This window comes from Bolinopsis microptera, chromosome 1, assembly GCF_026151205.1.
Source record: "Bolinopsis microptera isolate Bmic1 chromosome 1, MBARI_Bmic_1.0, whole genome shotgun sequence".
Taxonomy (NCBI): Eukaryota; Metazoa; Ctenophora; class Tentaculata; order Lobata; family Bolinopsidae; genus Bolinopsis; species Bolinopsis microptera.
The window spans coordinates 13574948-13599230 of record NC_087072.1 but is presented as its reverse complement, the minus strand read 5'-3'; the positions used below and the strand labels follow the sequence as shown (position 1 = coordinate 13599230).

At 38.5% G+C, this 24283-nt stretch overlaps 1 protein-coding gene across 1 annotated transcript; it reads right to left on the bottom strand.

Annotated features, from left to right (window-relative positions):
- Window positions 1-194: 194 nt before the first annotated feature.
- LOC134816913 (zinc-regulated GTPase metalloprotein activator 1-like) lies at window positions 195-24209 on the bottom strand. Its single transcript, XM_063825982.1, has 7 exons — window positions 24089-24209; window positions 23153-23294; window positions 22896-23023; window positions 22631-22749; window positions 1122-1345; window positions 728-868; window positions 195-597 (listed from the first exon to the last, which is right to left on the bottom strand). Exons 1-7 carry the CDS (start codon window positions 24207-24209, stop codon window positions 375-377), a joined length of 1098 nt encoding a protein of 365 aa, XP_063682052.1. The 3' UTR covers window positions 195-374.
- Window positions 24210-24283: the final 74 nt, after the last annotated feature.

The following is a 24283-nucleotide window of genomic DNA, read 5'->3' as shown; positions in this document are numbered from 1 at the left end:
AGTTGTCGAAATCGGAGGAAATCTTATAATAGGTCATTGTTCAGTCAATCTACGAGAATTTCCGATTTAAATGGAATATTACGATTTAGTTTTTAAGAACTTAATATAAACAGTAAAGTAAAGTAAACTATTTAATAAAGATGATTGAAGACATGATCGAAATATATTTCTTTAAAGAACAGCACATGATCAACACGACTAATGATAATAAGTTATAAAAAAGTGCCGCACCCACCAATATAAACTCCAACGATATTCCAAACATTTCTTCCAATTTATCGACCCTCAATAATGACGCTTGAGAAAGTCAATTAAACTTTAAACAAATTTCTTAAATAAAATAGACTCTAAAATAACAGACTCCAGACTCCAGGTCATCTGACTCTCATTTTAGTGACGTCACAAAGTCTAACTCTGTCCAGGTGGACCCCGATAAAGACTAAATGTTGGTACGGGATATTATCTCCCTTTATCTCGGTTATATCGAACATGTCTCTTACTCCTTGGATCATAATCCAACCCTCTGGGGTTTGAAGCTTCCCTTTTAACCGCAGAATGTTCATTCCTCCGGTGTCCTCCATTGAGTGTGATTCTTTTCTGGAGAGATAAAGATTAGTCAGTATTCCAGTGAAAAACTTATGATCATATAAAATATATATTATATTATATATGTTCTAGTTCTTGACAAAATCGAAATTGAAAAATTGAAATTTTCTACTAAACCAACTTGTTATCAGAATTAGAGAAAGAATCAAGATCCTCCCACAACAAAGTCTCTAAAGCACTCTCTATATCTCCTCTTTTCATGATAATATCAGTTGTCATGGTAACTGTGCTGATAGCTGATGATATATTGTGTTCTATCGTGCTGAAGATTGGGACGGTGTTACTGTACTCAGCAGAAAACTCTGGAATAATCCAACAAGCAAAACATTTAGCAAGATAATGTTTGTGGAATTATAAAAATATCGATACCACAGCTCATTGTACATATTTGTTGGAACTGGAGTGCAAATTCATTATAATTGTGGAACTTAGGATACTCTTCAGAACCTCTATGATCGAGGTTTACTCTACATGAAGATGAGAATTAATTAATTAATTAATTAAAAAAGTAAAACCTTGGAGGAGGGGCAGCGCTGGAGTAAGCCTGAATTCCAAGTATCGTATCTAGATCAATCCGACTGTAAGTGGTATACTGTATATCACAAGAACTGTTGATACTCTGTATCTTTTTACTGATGTTATCTTTGATAGTATCGTTGATAAGATCTAGTTTGTTGAGTATCACAACATCAGCCAGTGCTATCTGACGTTCACACTCTGTCACTTTTCCTCCTGCTTCCTGGAAAAGTACAATATATTAGAGAGAATAGACTTGAGGAGTGAGGACTTAAGCTCACACTCCGTCACTTTTCCTCCTGCTTCCTGGAAAAGTACAATATATTAGAGAGAATAGACTTGAGGAGTGAGGACTTAAGCTCACACTCCGTCACTTTTCCTCCTGCTTCCTGGAAAAGTGCAATATATTAGAGATCATAGACTTGAGGAGTGAGGACTTAAGCTCACACTCCGTCACTTTTCCTCCTGCTTCCTGGAAAAGTGCAATATATTAGAGAGAATAGACTTGAGGAGTGAGGACTTAAGCTCACACTCCGACACTTTTACTCCTGCTTCCTGGAAAAGTGCAATATATTAGAGAGAATAGACTTGAGGAGTGAGGACTTAAGCTCACACTCCGTCACTTTTCCTCCTGCTTCCTGGAAAAGTGCAATATATTAGAGAGAATAGACTTGAGGAGTGAGGACTTAAGCTCACACTTCGTCACTTTTCCTCCTGCTTCCTGGAAAAGTGCAATATATTAGAGAGAATAGACTTGAGGAGTGAGGACTTAAGCTCACACTCCGTCACTTTTCCTCCTGCTTCCTGGAAAAGTGCAATATATTAGAGAGAATAGACTTGAGGAGTGAGGACTTAAGCTCACACTTCGTCACTTTTCCTCCTGCTTCCTGGAAAAATGCAATATATTAGAGAGAATAGACTTGAGGAGTGAGGACTTAAGCTCACACTCCGTCACTTTTCCTCCTGCTTCCTGGAAAAGTGCAATATATTAGAGAGAATAGACTTGAGGAGTGAGGACTTAAGCTCACACTTCGTCACTTTTCCTCCTGCTTCCTGGAAAAGTGCAATATATTAGAGAGAATAGACTTGAGGAGTGAGGACTGCAGCTCACACTCCGTCACTTTTCCTCCTGCTTCCTGGAAAAGTACAATATATTAGAGAGAATAGACTTGAGGAGTGAGGACTTAAGTTTCTGTGGCAATCAGAATGACCAAAGAAACATGATCACCTACAATCTACATAACCAAGACGTACACGAGCTAACAATTTTAAGAGATTTCCTCTGAAATTCTCAGCCTACTAGGACCAATCAAACACTGCCTATTTTATCAAGTGACAAATTTGGTGCTTAGAATATTCATGGCATTCAACATGGTACAGTGACGTATGGTTAAATCAGGGCTAGCACACCAGGACGCGCATTTATTTTGAGATAACAAATTAAGCTGAAGTGTGTACAGTCAGTCCCAGATCATTAATCATTTCAGTTTCACGAATTCATAAACGAGAGGTCATAAATATATAATAGATTTTGCTTTAAACAAACTATAAACTGTTAAATAGGCCCGCTAATTATTTCGCTTGTAAATTCTGTTTGTTGGGCACCGTTTGCGTAACAATCCGGTCATCCGTCATTCAAACGATTACAGGCAATACCTTATACAATATTTTTCAAACAATCATCATTTCTATTCAAAAATTATCACCTCATAGATTATGCGTAGTTCATACAAGTCATAATTAATCATCAACCACACTCAGAAACCACGGCTAGTTGAAGGTACATTTTGGCGCGGACAATTGGTTCTACTTATGTGTAAATTTGAAGAAAAATAAACCGTTATATTGTTCAAATGATTGTGAAAGAAATAATCATCAGCCAAAGATTCTTTCTGAGGCCTACTCAGAAGCTGATTTTGGTGTTTGGTTTCGTGCTTAGAAATAAATAGACCAATTACAAACTGTTTAGATGTTCACGTGACATATTCGGTGCTTACAATACCAATAGTCGCTATATTTACCCAGGTTGAGATCAGGGGTAGTACGTACCAGGACGGCCACGGGTATTTATTTACAGTTTAGAGTTGACGAATTTACTGAGGTACGCTCAGTCAGTTTTAAACCATCAATCCTCTCAGTTCCACAGTATATTTATAAACAAACTTTTGCGATTATTTTACTTTCAACATAACAGTAAACTTTTACTGTAAATAATAATAATAATAATAATAAGTAGGAATTTATACATCGCTTTATAGCCATAAAGAACTCAAAACCCAAAGATTCAGTTCAAACCATCTAAAGCGACTCATGAGTAACATGTACATAAGAACTTATTTTTATGAAGTATGGATTTTATGAGAAAGGTAATACATGATACTTATACAAATACGTTTTCAAAGAGATGAGTTTTTAGTTTCTTTTTAAATAAGACGATATCGGTTAGTGTTCTCAATTGATAAGGAAGCTTATTCCAAACAGAGGGTCCGCAGTAGCTGAAACTTCTCTCGGTTTTACTATAGTTTGAAATAGGAGGAACATTTAGGAGGAAATAGTCTTCTTCAGTTCTTAGTACACGTACAGGTTGACTTTTGATGTCAATACATTTGATGATATACTCCGGCGCTATGTTGTTAACGCATTTGAACACGGTTAGAGCAATCTTATACTCTATTCGTTGTCGTATCGGAAGAAAATGGGCTTTTTTCAGGAATGGAGTGACACTGTCCCATTTTTTGATAGCTTTCCAACCAAACAAGAATCGAACACAGGAATTTTGTACCTTCTGGAGTTTCTTTATTAGAAGATCAGGTAAACCGTATAAGAGTCCATTGCAGTAGTCTAGTTTTGAAAAGATCAAGCAGTGAATGAGCTGTCTTTTTAGATCATAGTTAAGCTTTGAGCCTATAACTCGAAGGTTTCTCAGATGGATGTTGCAGCAACTGATAATTGAATTTATTTGGTCTTCAAATGTTAGGAATTGATCAAATAGGACACCTAAACTTTTCACTGTGCGGGATGCATCCACAGGGTCAGCTGCATTGTCAAGTTGTATTGAATCGACTGGACATGAAGAGTAACTGTTCTTGGTCTGTACTACAAGAGCTTCTGTTTTGTTTTGGTTCAGTTTGAGTTTATTTTGGGTCATCCAGGTCTTAATATCTTCAAAACAATTTGTTATTCTCTCTTCGATTGTTGAGAGATCTCGAAATAGTGGGTTAAACTCAATGTACAGTTGAGTGTCATCTGCGTACATGTGGATGTTAAATCCATGTCTCTTTGCGATCTGATTGAGCTCCTTTGTGTAAAGTATAAACAGAATTGGACCTAGAATTGAACCTTGCGGGACTCCAATTCTAAGGAAGCATCTCTTTGATCTTGATTTATCAATAGTTACTGTGAAGGATCTGTTATTAAGGTATGATGTAAACCATTCGAGAACAGTACCTTCAAAACCAAAGTCCTTTTTTAGTTTTTTTAGGAGCAAGTGATGATTTACAGTATCAAAAGCAGCACTGAGGTCCAAAAGGAGGAGGATAACCTTACTTTTCATGTCACTGATACAAAGAAGATCATTGTAGATGGTAAGGGTCGCAGTTTCACAGCTATGATTTGACCTATAACCACTTTGATGCTCAGCATGAAGATTGTGATAGTCAAGATGTTTGGTCATCTGTTTCTGGACACTCTTTTCAATGAGTTTCGAGAGGAAAGGTAAGTTACTAATCGGTCTATAGTTGTTGAAGCTATTGACATCTCCTTTATCATCTTTGATGGCTGGTCTGACAAGAGCACTCTTTAGGACTGACGGAAATTTTCCAGTGACAAGTGAGTCATTGATAATAAATGACACAATTGGTTTATCTTCATTAAAACACTGCATTAGAAGTTTTAGAGGGATGGGATCCTCTTCACATTCTTTTTTGTTAAGGTCAGAAAGAATCTTTTTGAGATCATTGTCGCTTATGGTTTCAAATTGGCTCCAGGCTTCACCTTGAAATGGTTCAGAGTGGTCAAGAAGAATGTCAGCTGCAGTATCATTGTTAATGGCAGAGTAAATCTTTTCCACTTTATCATTGAAAAACTCTTTCATCTCCTCACATAGAGTTTCAGCAGGTTTGTTATTAGGCTTCAAGTTTTTAGATATGTCCCGATCCATCAGCTGATTGACTATTTTGTAGGTATCTTTTTTATTGTCCTCACAGCTTTGCAGACGATTTTCATAGTATAGCTGTCTAGTGGTGTTTATAACTGCCTCGGCATGCTTAACAGCTTTTTTATAGTCTAATTTTGAATCTGCAGTTTTAAGTCTCCTGTTGTCACGTTCAGCTTTTCTTCGTTTCCTTCTGGCAGTTTGACATTTTGTGTCCACCCACTTGCTTTGATCAGGATTAATGCTAAAACAGATAAGGGGAGCATGTTTATCAAGAATTCTGCGAAGTTCTTTGTTATAGAGTTCCGTGGCAGAGTTGCAGTCAATAAACTTGTTGGGGTCATTTATGTCAGATAGCAACAGATCCTCCTTAAAAAGATTTATGTCTATATCTGATATCTTTCTGCCCACCATATCTTCTTTGTTGCTTCCTTTGTGGTGAGGAAAGGCAATAGAGAAATTTACGAAGTAGTGATCTGATGTTGTTACTGTTTTAGCTACATCTATATCTTTTATGTTCAACATATCACACGCATTGCTTCTAGTAAGAACAAGGTCTAAGATTCCACCCCCAATGTGTGTTGAACTGGAAATATGCTGGATGAGGCCATAGTTTGATATGAGATGGATAAAATTTATCGTATCAGGATCAGTGAGGTCTTCGACATGGATATTGAAGTCTCCAGCAATGATCAGTCTACCTGGAAGGTGAGTTAGACTGTCAAGATATTCATCAAATTCCCGTAAAAAGTCTGTCATTTTGGACATTTTAGCCGTACAAGATCGATAGACACAGCAGAAACGAAGAAGGTCATTGGAACTTGACTTCAGCACACTCTCAACATGTTCAAAGGATTTATGGGTCTTTGTAGGGCGTTTATTGAAGCTAATATCTTTCTTAAAGGCAATAGCGACACCACCTCCTCTACCAGCTCTAGATTGGTGAACAATATTATAGCCTAGGTCTTTAATTTCCGCTATTTTTGACGTATCTCCCTTACGTAGCCAAGTTTCTGTCAGGAAACAGGCATTGATATTGGAGTCAGACAGTTGCTCAAATACTTGTGCAGTTTTATTACATAGTGACCTCGTGTTAAACAGTCCGACATTTAGGTTGAGAAGCGTAGTCTTCACATGTTTTTTGAGTACTCTGTTCTTTGTCTAAGACTCTCTTTCTCCAGCATTATTATGGGACAGTTTTCAGCACCAGAGTGATGGGTGTTACAAGATTCTCTGTATGATTCATAGGTGGAGTGTGAGCAGTTGGTGCATCTGTGACTTCTTCTGACCTCTTTGTAGGGACAAGCCCGTGTTATGTGTGATGCACTACAATACATGCAAATAACATCAGTTTCGTTGCACTGAGATGAAATGTGTCCCAGTTTCTGACATCGGAAGCACTGCTTAAGATCAAATCTATCAACTACTTTACATCTGGAATTTCCTATGTAAATGGACTGATTGTTTAACAGGAAATGCCTTATGTCAGGAGACACTTTAATCCCAACAGTAGTGTAGTCTCTTCCATAATTGACATACACAACTTTAAATGTTCTATCATGCTTAGTCACCAAATCTTTAACATATTGATTCTTTTCCAGAAGCTTCAATTCCATAAAGGTTTTAACCTTTTCTCGAAATTCAGGAACTGATAGATTTTCAGAGACAATGTGGGAGATTAAGTTGTTTGGGATATTCGTAACTGTGACTTTCGGGAACATTTTCTTTGCATCATTAACAGTGATTTTGGACGAAGTTACAGCTGATGAGTTTGCGAGGGCTATTTTCCCATCCTCTCTATCTTTTTCTGAAGGGAAGGAGATAACAATTTTGCCCGTCTTTGGTTTAGGGGTCAAGAAGATCATGGGTATTGTACCAAGGGCTTTACTAGCTAGCTTCCCTGCTTCCTCAAGATTAGTATTACTAGCTTCTACATTGAGGACGATAACATGATTATCAGGAGAATTATTATGGATATTGCCAGAGGGAAGTTTTTGCATAGGAGTTTCCTTCTTGGTTAGTTCTATGTAGTTCTCAGTAGCAGTACTAGTGGAGCTATCTATAGCCGATTCAGGAGACAACGCAGCACTGTAGCTCTTTGAAGATGAAAGTGAACTGGTAGTCTTCATTGGGGAAGCAATTAAAGAACTAGGTGTTTGCAGGGCTAGGGCTGATGCACTACTAGGGATAGATGATGCACTACTAGGGGTGCTGGATCTTCGTGTAAGATTTGGTACTTCTGTGAGCAAAGAATCTATGTGTGATTTAAGTTTGATGGAAATAAGTTCTTCTACACTTGACAGTAAACTTACTTTAAAATTGCTCAAAGTTTCAATCAATGCCTTCTCATCTCCATTGCTTGAAGTTGTATCAGTAGTGGTAGTAGTCCCACTTCCAGTGCTAGCCACACTTTCAGTGCTAGCCACACTCTTGGTGCTAGCCACACTCTTGGTGCTGTCCATGCTTGTATTGCAAGTTGAGTCCGCAGTTTTAACAGCAGTTTTTGCAAGGAGAGCTTTCTTACAGTTAGGACATGTCCAGCCAAAGTCACCATATCTTTGAGAATATGTATTACCGTATTTGTGAATTACTGGCAAAATATTCGTCAGGAAAGTCCGTGAACAAATAGACGTGGGCATAAGTGTGCCAGCCTTATCCTTACAACATAGGCCTTATGATATCATTTCGCTTGTAATTTCTGTTCACTGCTTGTTCACTTAACAGTTGGGCCATTTTTATCGTTGAGGACTTAAGTTTCTGTGGCAATCAGAATGTCCAAAGGAACATGATCACCTACATAACCAAGACGTACAAGAGCCAACAATTTCAAGAGATTCCCTCTGAAATTCCCAGCCTACTAGGACCAATCAAACACTGCCTATTTTATCAAGTGACAAATTTGGTGCTTAGAATATTCATGGCATTCAACATGGTACAGTGACGTATGGTTAAATCAGGGCTAGCAGTTAGCACACCAGGACGCGCATTTATTTTGAGATAAATTTAGCTGAAGTGTGTACAGTCAGTCCCAGATCATTAATCATTTCAGTTTCACAGATTCATAAACGAGAGGTCATAAATATATAATAATAGATTTTGCTTTAAATAAAACTACCCAAAACTATAGGCCCGTTAAAAATGATTTCGCTTGTAAATTCTGTTTGTTGGGCACCGTTTGCATAACAATCCGGTCGTCCGTCGACCATCATTCAAACGATTACAGGCAATATCGTATACAATATTTTTCGAACAATCATCATTTCTATTTAAAAATGATCACCTCATAGATTATGTGTAGTTCATACTTCATAATTAATCATCAACCACACTCATCAACCACGGCTAGTTGACGGTACATTTTAGCGCGGACAATTGGTTCTACTCATGTGTAAATTTGAAGAAAAATAAACCGTTATAATATATTATTCAAATAAATTTGGAGGAAAAAATCATCAGCCAAAGATTCATTCTGAGGCCTACTCAAGAGCTGATTTTGGTGTTTGGTTTCGTGCTTAGAAATAGATAGAGCAATTACAAACTGTTCAGATGTTCACGTGACATATTCTGTGCCCACAATACCCATAGTCACTATATTTACCCAGGTTGAGATCAGGGGTAGTACGTACCAGGACGGCCACGGGTATTTATTTACAGTTTAGAGTTGACGAATTTACTGAGGTACGCTCAGTCAGTTTTAAACCATTAATCCTCTCAGTTCCACAGTATATATTTATAAACGAACTTTTGTTATTTTACTTTCAACATAACAGTAAACTTTTATTGTAACGCTGCCTTGATACATTTCGCTTGTAATTTCTGTTCACTGCTTGTTCACCTAACAATTGGGCCATTTTGTATTGTTGGGGACGTAAGTTTCTGTGGCAATCAGAATGTCCAAAGAAACATGATCACCTACATAACCAAGACGTACAAGAGCCAACAATTTCAAGAGATTCCCTCTGAAATTCCCAGCCTACTAGGACCAATCAAACACTGCCTATTTTATCAAGTGACAAATTCGGTGCTTAGAATATTCATGGCATTCAACACGGTACAGTGACGTATGGTTAAATCAGGGCTAACACACAAGGACGCGCATTTATTTTGAGATAACAAATTTAGCTGAAGTGTGTACAGTCAGTCCCCGATCATTAATCATTTCAGTTTCACAGATTCATAAACGAGAGGTCATAAATATATATTATATAATAATAGATTTTGCTTTAAATAAAACTACCCAAAACTATAGGCCCGTTAAAAATGATTTCGCTTGTAAATTCTGTTTGTTGGGCACCGTTTGCGTAACCATCCGGTCATCCGTCATTCAAACGATTACAGGCAATACCTTATACAATATTTTTCGAACAATCTTCATTTCTATTTAAAATTATTACCTCATAGATTATCCGTAGTTCATACTTCGTAATTAATCATCAACCACACTCAGAAACCACGGCCAGTTGAAGATACTTTTTAGCGCGGACAATTGGTTCTACTCATGTGTAAATTTGAAGAAAAATAAACCGTTATTTTGTTCAAATAAATTTGAAGAAAAAATCATCAGCCAAACATTCTCTCTGAGGCCTACTCAGGAGCTGATTTTGGTGTTTGGTTTCGTCCTTAGAAATAAATTGACTAATTACAAACTGTTTAGATGTTCACGTGACATATTTGATGCTCAAAATACTCATAGTCGCTATATTTACCCAGAGTGAGATCAGAGCCGGGGTAGTACGTACCAGGACGGGTATTTCTTTAGAGTTGACGAACTTAACTGAGGTGCGCTCAGACCTCAGTCAGTTTTAAACCATCAATCCTCTAAGTTCCACAGTATATTTATAAACGAACTTTTGTGATTATTTTACTTTCAACATAATAGTGAACTTTTACTGTAAATAGGCCTCATGATATCATTTCGTTTGTAATTTCTGTTTGCTTGTTCACTTAACATTTCGGCAATTTTTTAATCGTTTAAAACGATTGTTAGCACTACTTAATACAAATATCAGCCCCTCATTTAAACTATTCGACGTTAGTTCTTCATAATGACACGACCGTTGAGAGATCAATTATCAAATGTTTTGGACTTCGATTTGTTTTCTTCTGCATTTTTATTTTTTATATTTATCAAAAAATGTATTTATTTTTAATTGTAGTTGACGAAATGAGAGTCTCCACTCAGTGTGTAATTTAATTAAAAATAAATGATTGACCCACTTATAAGAGCAAAACAAGATTACCAAAAAATTTATTTACTCAAAAATAAAATGGGTTTAAACCCATTTTATTTTTGGAAATTTCCTATAAAATGTTCATGCTTCACTTAATTCAAGGATTCAATTAGCTAAATTCTAAAGATCTCGACTCAAGAAATCAGTTGGAACGAGAATGGGGGTCAAACTTTCGATCACACTACTGATCGTCTTAGTTCAGGGCATCTTCTGTCAAGGTAAGATATTTGAAATTGTAGGACAGCGGAATTATACATAAATTGATGTTAACATTATCAACTATTCATGCAACACTTAATAGTACATTACTTTACTCTATCAGGTGAATTGAAGAAAAAGTGGTTGTCTTACGGGAGATGTGGTGAATGGCATCCTCTCCCTGATGGAAGTCCTGCTGAGTGTGACCCTGATGGGGAGAACCCTTGTTGTGATGATACGTATGATGGACAGTGTGGTAACACAACTGAGCACTGTTCTTGTTCTTTCTGTGTAGATTACACCATTATATATAGGGAGTGGAAAGAATCAGGGGGCAAGATAAAGTGGAGGTACGATGGGAGATGTGGTGGAGATTATCGCCTCCCTGATGGCAGTCCTGCTGAGTGTGACCCTAATGAGGAGAACCCGTGTTGTAGACAGAATGGAGGGTGTGGTAAGACAACTGAGTATTGTTCTTGTCCGGACTGTGTTGACTACAGGGTTGTGGATGAATTGAGAAAATCAGGAGAAAATTGCACAGTTATGATAGTAGCGGGCTTCCTCAAAAATGTGTGTTTTGATGAAAAGAGGAAACAAAACTATTTCAAGTGTACCCACTCTGATGTGTACTTTGGACAGCATGGTGGGTACGATTTTACCCTTAGCCATCAGCTTGAGAGTGTTTCTACAGTGTGTGAGAACGATCCCCACGTGTATCAGGCATGTGGGTTTAGTACTCATATAACAAACACGGATGTGCTGTGTGGAGGCTTGTTTTGTAACAACATATACATCAAATGTGATAAAAACTGCAATGAAGATAAGGATTGTCCTGTATCACAAATCAATAGAACGTCTGACCCACAGAGAAAGTACCCAGCAACTGTTAGAGGATACCAAACAACAGAGCTCTGTAATGATATATGTGTCACTAGATGTATAGATGAAAGTGATTGTAACGGGTATAAATACGGAATTAACTGTACATATTGGGGGAAGGACAAGTATGTTCCTGTATACCGGTTATGTAACGGATACAGGTCCTGTGATAAAGGAGAGGATGAACAGGACTGTAATGTAACTGAAACTACCCCACACTCGTGTACACATTACTACAGTAAAGTGGTGAATACCAAGACTAGAACAGTACCTATATTAAACTATACTAGGTGCTCAGTATTTGATATAACGAGTGGACTATATCCATACTGTCTGAACTATTTAGATCAGACTAACTGTTCTGATAGAGAGCGAGTAGGAGGGTATTGTGATATTAATGGATATTTGTCAAGTGTTTCTAAGTACATGGTGTGTTATGCTTACGATGAGAGGACTAGTTTACCAGTTAAGTTATGTGACGATGACATTCAACACAGTTGTGTATCACCGTCTACTTCCACTGATTGTAGAGTACACAAACACAGGATGTGTGACGGAGTGCAGGATTGTCCTGATGGGAGTGATGAACTTCATGACATGTGTGAATACATGACGAAGGAATTTCAGTGTGTCCGTAGGTTTAGCTTTAAAATGATGGTCGGAATACCAGTTTCTTGGATAATGGACAATGTGGTGGATTGTATGGGTGGAATGGATGAACAGGCTGAGGATTTGAATTTCTGTGGTAATCAAACTGACAAATCATACCGATTTAAAGAAAGTGACGAAACTTGCAATAACGTGTATTTGTGTCCGAAAGGTGATAAACCATACGTTCAATTCGAACAACTTTGTGACGGAGTGGAGACGTGTGGTGACGGTGCAGAGAATAAGGTTTGTAGGATTGCAAGAGATTTCCCAACGATCAATAAGACCGCTCTTTATCACGGAGGATTGCGAGATGTATGCAGTGACTCCAACTGTGAAGTGAAACAATTCGTTCGACCCTGGTTTGATGTATTTGGAATAACGAAGTCAGAGTTAATCGTTCCGACCTCAAAGGTTAATTGCAACTATTTGTTTGGTGAATATTACCTGTTTCTAAGTTGCATGGATCTATGTCTAGATGCCCCATGTCCTCTAAATAAAAACAGAACATTGTTGTACAATTCATGTCCTGGACAATATCCTGATCGAGCATATACGCTTGCTAACAACTCTTTTCTAACGTTTGTTGAGAAGTCAAAGAAAGGCCAATATCACCAGGACTATTTTCAATGCAATAACAGTAGATGTGTGGAATACAAGCAAGTATGTGATCTCATAGATGACTGTGGGGACATGAGTGACGAGTTGAACTGTGCAAATCACATGATTTGTGAAGAAACTTTGAACTCAACTAAGCATCAGTTCATTTCCTTATCGCAGAGATGTGACGGTATATACGATTGCTTTGACCTCTCAGATGAATGTAATACCGGTTGTGGGAAAAGGATACTTGAAAACTTAACACTGCAGGTATCATCCTGGATTATGGGTGTGCTAGCATTGATATTTAACTCGTACACCGTATTCATTGGACTAAAAACTATAAAGCATAGTGGAAATGAACGTATTTTACCTAACAAAGCCTTGATCAGTCTTATCGGATCAGGGGATCTATTTATCGGATTATACTTGGTTCTGTTGTCTTTCTATGATAGCTTTGTACATGGGAACTGGTTTTGCAGACATCAAGCCGAATGGTACACCGGAACAGCATGCTCCATATTAGGGGTCATCAGCACGATTGGATCACAAGTCTCCCTTTTCGCCATGACAGCCTTGAGTATCATCCGAATGTTCTGGCTCACTTTTAAGAAAAAGAGTATTCCAGGCCCTGCAAACAAAAGCTCTGCTGTCAAGCTAGCTTTCCTAGCGACGGGAATCCTTGCCGCATCCCTTGCTATAGCTGTTATACCATTGATACCTTCATTTGAGGGATATTTTGTACAAGGAATGTATTATGACCCCGCCTACAAAGTGTTCATAGGCTTCCCCAACAAAGAGAAACATGTCAATGTTCTTCAAGCTCACTATAATACCACTAACATCACTACGGATTTGACCTGGAAACAAATCGGTGATAAGGTGGACGGTATGTTCACTCAACAATATGGACTTTTGAGTAGACGTCCAGTTCATTTTTATGGAAACGACGGTGTCTGCTTATTCAAGTACTTTGTTAGGAGTGACGATGCAAGAAGAATCAGACAATCGATTGAAAGTAACGCGGACATAACTGATCATAAAGGAGATCCAGTAGTTTGGCTAATGCTTGGTGTGAACTTAGTCTGCTTCATCATCATCACTTTTTGCTACATAGTTATCAATATTCAAACCAGGATTTCTTCACGGAGATCAGGACAGCATCATACCCCAAAAAGATTGAGGGACAATAGATCTGTACAAAATAAAATTGCTCTTATTGTTGCCACTGATTTCTTATGTTGGGTACCATTTATTGTTATCAGCGGTATGCATAACCTCGGCGTTTTTGATGCGACTGAATGGTATGCTAGGGGGGGGTCCACGTTAAAAAAAGTTAAAAAAGTTAAAGTAATTAATGTTAAATTTCAAAATTCAGGCTTAGAAAGTTTAACTTTTTTAACATAAATTCAAATTTGGGTTGAAATTGCAATGGAGTGAATATTCTAGACTAGTTTACTTTTAGGTCATGCGTTGGTATTTTTGTTCATTAGTCATTACATGTAGGAATATAGGAATGCCCATGACAAGAGTAAAACAGTCATATATACAGTTTTAATACTTACAACACTACTATATAACAAATAATTTGAGGAAACGATGTAACAGAGTCGATATATTTTTATGTTGCCATGGGGTGGCAAGTCCCCATACATCGTGGTCCGGTAGTTTCATTGCGTCCTAATATAACATAGGTACAACCGATAAATAATTGATACATTTGATCATTAAACTGATTAAAGGATGAGGGGACCTTAGAAAAAGTTTTTTTCTCGTGCAAATCCTTTTATTACATTAATCGTATAAACCACTTTAGTGAAATCCGCAAAGTTGTATTTCATTCGCGCGCCGAGATATCCAGCCAAAACAATTTGAACCTGTGACGTCAATTATGTGAGTTGCTCTGATCCGCGCATATAGAAATACAGGTAAAATGAGCGTGCGGGCTGACTAAATTACTAATTAAGAATACATAAACAATTTACGATACTAACGAGCCTATAACCAATGGAGAGGAGACTTTTTATGACCGGTTGAAAAAAGAATTATCACCCTACGATAACCATGAGCCGAGATACACCTGAAATAAGATAGAAGTCACACAGAAAGGCATGTAAATTATGTATATTTATAGCTCCCAACGTAACACCTAGCAACTCCCTGTATCGTACCACAGTTGATATATCAACATGTCATATCAACACAACACGGTCCTAATAAAAATGGATCGGGTAGGTATGAAATGCATGTCTTCATTCCAGTTGGACAAGCACCAAGCACCAAGCTTTTAAGTTCTAACTCACTATGTGGCACTATTTATAACGTAAGCAAGATTTGCAACTATTACACCAAGCAATATTATACCAAGCATAGCAGACGAACACATCCACATTCGTTACGCTTTACACTCAAGTCACAGCAAACTAAAACGGTAAATTATAAATGAGTGTACAACTAAAGGCCGGTACACGCAGTGTAAAACCGCACGTGCGCACTCAGATAGGACTAGAGGCGCCAAGGGCCAGCTAGTAAAATGACTACCACAGTGTGTGGTGAGAGTTATCCGCAGAATGTACCCCAGCAAGTCAGGCAAATATGTCGGATTTAAATCACTAAACGAACAAGTTTCGGAAAAGCTAAACATATATTAAGTGGGTCGGTCAACATATCTTCTATTTCATATGTATTGTGCTCTGCCAATTGCAACACTTGATTTGATTGTGCTCTGCCGATTGCAACACTTGATTTTATATTGTTCGTCGCACATTTCATATAAAAATACATTCCTTTATTCTTGTATATATATATATAATAATATTCCTTTATTCTTGTATATATAATATATAATAAAGAAATATGCCGATTTTTAATTGTGTCCATATCGGGTTTCAAACAAGTCAAAACAAAATAGCAGTTTGTGGTTTAGTTAGCGGATGCTACTTATCTTAGCTATTTATAAATAGAAATACTTACTACAACTACAAGAAAGCCTTTCTGAGTTACATTTAACTATCAAAGAGAATTATTCGTAACTTAGACTAATTTAGTGCAACCAAAGATACCGCTCTCGCAAACGCCAAAGGTAACACAACGTAATTAAAACAGAACAGGACAAAATGTTGACACTAGCGAAGGGTGCGCGCGCACGTTGGTCTTACACATAATTGACGTCACAGCCCAAAATTGCTATCAGCCAATAGGAGCGCGGCGTGATATTGCACGAATTATCGATTACACAGTCCGGCGTATTTTTTGATTCTACACACTTTCACAGGACTTAAACGCGAATATTTGGAAGTAAATTCTAAGGTCCCCTCATCCTTTAAATGTTAAAAACAATTGAAATTCAAAACTACCGAGCTGGGTAAAATAAAACCTTTCAATTATCGAGAGAATAAAATGAAAATATCTGCAAAAGTAATTTAATAAATTAGCTGGATAATATTAATTTAGCTGTATAATATTAAATAAATGGAACATTGAAACTTATTCAGAAATATATAAATTTATTTATGTACCATTGTCCATTATAAAAGTATCAATACAATTTGTGTTTCCTGACGAGGAGGGCCAGGGGATGTTATTTTCGTTGATTCTAACATTCTTCCTTCACGATATTAGCTACTCCTCTAATAAGGATCCGTTTGGCTGCATGCAGGATAGTCAGCCGATGACATTTGTCAAATATTTCCAACTTGTCCAGGTCACTTTCCTGAACACACTGGAAATTACTGGGTGATCCAAATCCCGCCTCTTCCAACTGTTCCGTGTAACATTCCAGACCATATCGTGACAGCCACCCTCCTAATGAGTATTGGTCGGGCTGCGAGCCATTTCCTTGGGTCCCGACTGAATTCTGACTGTAATTTTCATCCCCCAAATACTCTGCCCACTCCTTCCCAGTTTCTGACGTTCCGTTATACTTGGCATCAATAGCATTCGCTACTACCTGTAATCTGTCCCGCAATTCCAACCCATTGACCACTACTGTGTACTTGTGGTTGGCCGACATGCTCTTTCCTATTATATGAATGATTATATTATTTGGTCTTCCAATGGTTGTGTGAAGGTTAGGTGGCCCAAAGTGTCACTGCTGGATAGAAACCCTGTGCTGCCGTGAGGTTGTCAGAACTTTGAAAAGGGGTATCCCTGTGGTGCCCCCTTCCAGTTAATCATTAGTCAACATGTTGATAGCCACTCCACATCAAGTCCTCCCCTGCTACCTCCACGTGGTGAAGACTGGAAACTGGGCTGTGTCCAGGCTAAATACAGGAAGGGCGACGGGAAACAATGAGTCCCGAGGAGCTCAATCACAAAACGTCATTGACTCCTAAACTCTTGGCTCACAAGGGGCTCGGAGACTCATAAATCTTTACTGTGGATTGCACAGTAGTTAAAGAGGTGTAGGCTGTTACCCTCCAAACCTATTCTACTACGACCCAGTCAGACTGGACCACGCTCTGTTAGATAGGATACAGCTCCCTGTGCCAGGGTAACCGGTACTCGGTAGTCAGAGGGAGAGTTAGCCCTCGTCAAAGCGGAAATTTCTGTTTCACGCTCTAACTCCCTTACGCTTTAGGTCATAAGCTTAAGTCCTGCATGGAGCAGGTGAAGATCGAGTAGAGTAAAGTTGAGTGCTAGTGATACAGCCTGATAAACGTTATGTTCATGTGGTTAACGTTTACATGTTCGAGTTGGTAAAATGTTCCTGCGGTTTTCCCCAATGTTCCGGTGGCGTGGCATTGGGATTAGTGACAATTTGTCACAGTGAAGGGGACTTCACTGGGTCACTTAGCCTTTTGAAAAACAGATATGGTTACAACCAAAAGCACTAGGGTTCAAGCCCCTACCAGGCCTATCGAGGATCAGTACAGTTATGACTCGGTTGTCTTAAACCCACATAGTGGACGGGCAGCTGATGATGTGTTTATGAATCCTAGAAAGCCAACAGAAAACATCAAAAAACAAAAAAATAGTGGAGGAGTAGTTAGTTGTACAACGAAGAGTATCATTGGGACTCTTAATGTCCGTACTGTGAGGGAGTTTTCTAAACGGCTTGAAATGGTTATTCTTTTCTTGCGCAGTCAGATATCTGTCCTTGCAATACAAGAACACCGAGTTGTGCATGATGAAGAAGTCAAGATAGAGAGGCACAAGAAGGGAGTCCACCTAATAACAACTTCAGCATGGAGAAACAGAGCACAAGCGTCTACAGGAGGAGTGGGATTCCTGCTGACTAAACAAGCCTTTAATGCAGTTAGTCTTATCAAGACCTATAGTAAGCGCTGCATGCTTGTGTCGTTGGACGGAAACCCAAGATTAACCATAATCTCTGTGTATAGTCCAACGGAATCCGCAACTGTCGAAGAAGCCGAAGAGTTTCACGACTGCTTGAGAGCAGCAGTAAGGGAGGTCCCCTCTCATCATCTAATACTTGTAATAGGAGATCTTAATGCTCACCTCAGCAAGTTGAATGGTGAAGATACGGGATGGTACTGGCATCAAGTGACCAATCGTAATGGTCATCTGCTCAGGGATACATTACTGGAGGGAGAGTTAGAGGCGACGAATCATCGTTTTCAGAAGAGTCCTGGTAAGCAGTGGACTCACCTCTCAGATGGAGTACTAACTAGGAGCCAGATTGACTATGTCCTGGTACGGAAGAAGTGGATGAGCTCAATAAAGAACACCGAGCCATGCAACACTTTCAATTCCCTGGGCTCTGACCATCGGGCAGTACTCTCAACTGTAAAGCTCAGTCTACGAAAGAGCATAAGTCCACCACGGGTCACATGTTACGACTTCAGTCGTCTCAAAACTGATCAAGAGTTACAGATCAAGTATGGAGTTGAAGTTAGAAATAGGTATAGTGCACTCTTGAGTGAGGAGCAACTAGATCTAGGTCCTACTAACTGACGTCACCACTAAGTATGGAAAGTTTATTGAAGCAGTGAAGTATGCAAATAGGAAGCATCTTCTGCATAAACCTAATGTTTGTTTGGGCCCGGACGGTGCCGGTGGTTCTAATGACCATTTACTAAAATACATAGATACAAAATACAATATTAGTGCTTTTCATTCAAAGAAGTAAAACCGAATCTTTTATGTCATGTTTCCAGGGTTTGGACTGGAATTGCCAGCTTAAAGAACTTCCATCGCATTACATTACATAATTTTCTGAAACATATGCTACATTTACAATAAATTATGCAATATCACAACATTACAATCAACAAAATAAATTTAATCACAGAATCTCAAACACAAATAATCGTAAATTAAACACAAAAAACAAATTAAACAAGCAATAAATGAATATACAAATGCGCATCTTTTGACAACTTACTCCTTCATAAAATAAATTTTTGACAAAAATTTTTTTAGACTTCATAAAATAAATTTTCGACAAAAATTTTTTTAGACGGTAATATAATTGTTACTAATTTATAAGTCACAAATAATAAATATTATAATCAGAAGTTTTATAAATCATATCCGTCCAAGTTAAACTTGAAGGGCGCTACACGCACGACGAAAACTCCCTTTAATGTGAGCTGAAGTAGACTACTAGTGTCTAGTAGTAGAGCTAGTAGCGCTTGAAATTGACAGAACTGAAAACGAAATCTGACAATTGTCGCGAAAACTGACAGTTTTGTGTGCTCAAAGTGTCGAGAAATACTGACAGTGCAAGACTAGGCACACAAGAGTGAGTTAAAACATCCTCCACACAACAAAAACTTGAATACACAACAAAAACTTGAATACACTAATAAGTACATAAGAAGCGGTATGACGATCCTGCCAACGACCCACGAGTAGAGGAAGCCAGAAGCAAATTGTTTGCTGCAAAGGAGACCTACCATCTGGATCCTTGTGAAGACAACAGACAGACAGTTGCCGAGGAGAAAGACACTCTCTCTGCATGCTACCGTACTGTGGAGGAAGAGCTGCTTAAACAGAAAATAAGAAAAGCTGAAAACGCAGCCGATAGATGCAAGAACAAAGAGAGCTGGAATCTTGTTAATGAGGTCAGTGGGAGAAAGAAGAAGCCATGTGGTCTTGTAGAAGGAGGTAGTAGAGAGGATAGATTGAGAGCCTGGAAAGACCACGTTACCAAGCTACTTGGACAACCTCCAGTAGTTCCAAACGAAGAGGTGGACATACAAGTCGTACATCCACCACAAAACATCAGTGTGGATAAGTTCACCAAGACCGAACTGGAGGAGGCTACGAAATCGATTAAAGAAGGTAAGGCATTTGGAGAGGATGGAGTTGCCCCTGAAGTACTGAAGAGGGTAGATGTTGATGATTTGATCCTTGACTTCTGCAATAAAGCACTAGTTGATGGCGATGTTCCTGACCAATGGAAGCACCTAAACATCGTGCCTGTTCCAAAGAAAGGGAATTTGACCAAAGTAGATAACTATAGAGGTATTGCACTGACATCTATAGTGAGTAAGACTCTCAATAAGATGATACTGAACAGGATCAAACCTGCCATGGAAGACATCTTAAGGATCAATCAGAACGGATTCAGAGAGAGTAGGTCAACAACTAGTCATATTCTTGGCCTAAGAAGGGTATTTGAGGGAGCCCGGGATAAAGATCTGACCGCGGTAATGCTCTTCATTGATTTCAAGAAGGCATTCGACAGCGGACACCGTGGACTCCTCATGAAGATCCTCCTGGCATATGGAATTCCCAAGGAGATTGTAGGCTTGATACAAAGAATGTGTGCAGATACATTTGCTCGTGTGATTACCGAGGACGGTCTGAGTGAAGCATTCTTCATTCTAGCAGGAGTGATGCAGGGAGACACTTTGGCGCCCTACCTATTCATAATCGTAATTGGCTACATTATGAGGGTGTCCCTAGAGGGTAGGGACTTTGGGTTTACTCTACACCATAGACGAAGCCGTCGCTATCCGGCAGTCAAGGTCACTGATGCGGACTTTGCTGACGACCTTGATCTTATAACAGATAGTGTTGCGGCCAACTCAGTTGAGTAACGCCAAGGTGTATGGACACCTCATCAGAGCATCTGATAAGATAGCTGCACGGAGGATGAGACTCGCAGGTCATTTAGCCAGACATGAAGAACTATTGAGTCATCAACTTCTCTTCTGGGAACCCCTTCAAGGACATCGTCGAAGGGGAAGACCACATCTCACATACATTGACATCCTTCGGAAGGACACGGGGCTTGACGACAGCAAAGAGATTAACAAACTCATGCTGGATAGACAGATTTGGAAGAAGACTATTTCTGTTCGGACACTGAAGCCGCCCTAAGTCGAAGTAAGTCGAAGTATATTAGTAAATTATACAATTATGTGTATATATAGATACAAGGTGTTTTTTTTGTAGAGTTATCAAATCAGTTACAACTACAGAAAACAATTGCAAGAGCGAGGTACTACTAGTACTAAAGGTCAACACTCATAATTGAGTTTAATTTGGGTAATTATGTTAAAATTTGAACCGATTAGTCAGCCAAAATCTGATTTTTAATTTATGTTAAAAAAGTTAAAAAAGTTAAAGTAATTAATGTTAAATTCCAAAATCTCGATCTTAGAATTTAACTTTTTTAACGTGGACCCCCCCCTATGCTACGTATGCGATGATAGTTCTTCCACTTAACTCTGTTATCAACCCGCTGATATACGAAAAAACTTTAACAGAGTTCCTAGGAAGAAAATTAGGGGAAGTAAAAAGACTCATCAGGAACAGTACCTCCACAATTATGTCTTCGATCGCAAGATTTTTTCAGACAAGGAGTGTAGACATACAGAGTGCTGACTCCGGGCTAGATGTCATGCAAATGGAACCATTACGAGTACAAGAGGATCGCGAACTTCAAAATCAAGTATTAGCTGAGACAGATAATTTGTGAACTAAAGAAACCATTGATGAACAAAATGAGAACATTCTTTAAAATTAACATCACTTAATTCAACACAGAAGTCCAGTTTTTAACATTCATCATATATATGATTTACTTTGTAATATTACTTAATTGAGGAAAGAGGTGAGTGTTGGTAAGGCTTATCATTGCTACTATTATACTGAGAAATTCTACATTTATTGAACTTTTCATTACAACCTATATTATTATGCTATGAATTATGATCTATGATCGTGTTTAGAATTGATACTTATTTTAAGCTAAAAAATGTTAATCTAAAAGTCTGCCTACAAATTTCATGGAGTCTAGGATATAGGATTTAGTCATGACGAAGGAATTTCAATCTGTGCGTATGTTCAACTTCAAATCAATATAAATTATGGGTTCCCAGTTTCTTGGGGAATGGACAATGAGGTGGATTGTATGGAAGGAATGGATGAACAGGTTGAAGATAGGGTATGCAACGAGATAATATTCCTCCCGCTAAAACATAGAAAGTACGATTTTACCAACTTAGTGAACTTAGCAAGGGATCGACTTGGATGGAAGAGTTTATTTACTATGAGACGGGTTGAACGGAGGAGTTTTAGAAAGCGTAGTCCAATATAAATATAACCTACAAGCCTTACCTAGTCCTACATATCGACCCGGTAATATTTCCATAATTCTATATAAATTATAATGTATCGATTATCTCGATAAGTTGCAAACCCTAGAATAGAGGATATGTGCAGGGGCGGCGACAAATACGTGGTGAAATAGTTCAGTTTTATTACAGTGAATCAGCAGCAAGATACGCTATGAGAAGAAAAACATCTTCATATTCATGGTCCATTATATTGATAGAAATATTCCATTTCAAATAACGACTAACTAGTCTAAGAGTGTAAATACCTGGAATGTTTTGTTGAAGTTGTAAGCATCGCAGAGAGTGACAATACCGTCCAGGTACAGTTTAGAAAGTCCCTCATCTACCCAGAACGTCTGTCCTATGTTCCCTGGGTCAGCTAAACCTGGACAGTTTAAGTTCACTGAAGACTCTTCAGGTGAGGTGATCTCTTAGCTATTAATAGTGTTTTTATCTCGTAGCTTCAACTTTACGGGGTCTTGGTAAAACGAAATATAGTTCAAAACAGTAGAACTAAAAGAGAATATTTACCAGTTGTTTCGATGAGAACATAGTCGAACTTTCCACTTTTCTCCATGAGTTTCTCTATAGCCATAACAGCGTTACTCTTCACAGCACAACACAAACAACCATTCGTCATTTCCAGCCACTCTTCGTACCTGACATTGTCATCAGGTTAAAACAAAGCCAGAGATTAATTAGAGAACAGGATACTTTAATCATTTAAAAGCATATATAATATAATTTAATAATGTTCGTTAAAATGATCAGTTATAATCACCTCTTACTTCTCATTTCCCACTCCCAGAGCTCCCGGTTGCTCCACAGCCGCTCCTTCGCCGTACTCATTAACTATCACTGCTATACGCTTACCATGCTGCTCCTTTAGAATATACGTCAACAGCGACGTTTTACCTGCTCCCAAATAACCTGAAACAGCCAAATTAAAAATATAACTCGTGCAAGTCCGAAATGGGCCGTGTGCTGCTTCTAGGAAGTACATATGACAGTGCATATCAGCACACTGTTGGCTTTCTTAGAGACCTGATGAGTACCAAGCGGAAATCATGATTGCCTGGTAAGCAAGTTCACACTCATTCCGAATGGCGGTAGACTATTACAGCTACACTGCAGCTTACACTGTAGTGGGAATCGCGTCACTGATATCCTCCAAGATAAACTTTTCTAAAAGATGAACTAGATCGAAGTATCAATACGTGCGTGAGTTAGTATATTTATAGTGAGTTACGTGAAAATGAACTGCGGAGAAGTTTAAAATAGTTCGATAAACCCTTACAACTGACCAGTAAAACGCCTTGTTAACCAGTACTGACCAGTAAAACACCTTGTTAACCAGTACTGACCAGTAAAACACCTTGTTAACCAGTACTGACCAGTATAACACCTTGTTAACCAGTAATGACCAGTAAAACACCTTGTTAACCAGTACTGACCAGTAAAACACCTTGTTAACCAGTAATGACCAGTAAAACACCTTGTTAACCAGTATTGACCAGTAAAACACCTTGTTAACAAGTACTGACCAGAAAAACGCCTTGTTAACCAGTACTGACCAGTAAGACACCTTGTTAACCAGTACTGACCAGTATAACACCTTGTTAACCAGTACTGACCAGTATAACACCTTGTTAACCAGTACTGACCAGTAAAACACCTTGTTAACCAGTATTGACCAGTAAAACACCTTGTTAACCAGTACTGACCGGTAATGATGGTAACGGGAATGTTGGGGGTATCATCTTCAGCTACAGATCCGGAAACCAGTGTGGGAACCTCGGCTGGTATCAGGCAGGGAGCCTCGTCATCTGAATCATCAACTAACATCCTGTAGCTGCCAGGGAGTGTTAGCTGTTCATTTGTGGTACAGTGATAGGGTAACAAAAAATATATTTTATTGA

Bases quoted from the DNA above. Each gene is read 5' to 3' on its own strand.
- LOC134816913 (XM_063825982.1), bottom strand. From the start codon at position 24,209: ATGTTAGTTGATGATTCAGATGACGAGGCTCCCTGCCTGATACCAGCC. The intron at 23,024-23,152 runs GTAAGAGGTGAT...TGACAATGTCAG, and splicing joins CTGGGAGTGGGAAATGAGAA to GTACGAAGAGTGGCTGGAAA. The intron at 22,750-22,895 runs GTAAATATTCTC...TAAACTGTCCAG, and splicing joins TGTTCTCATCGAAACAACTG to GTTTAGCTGACCCAGGGAAC.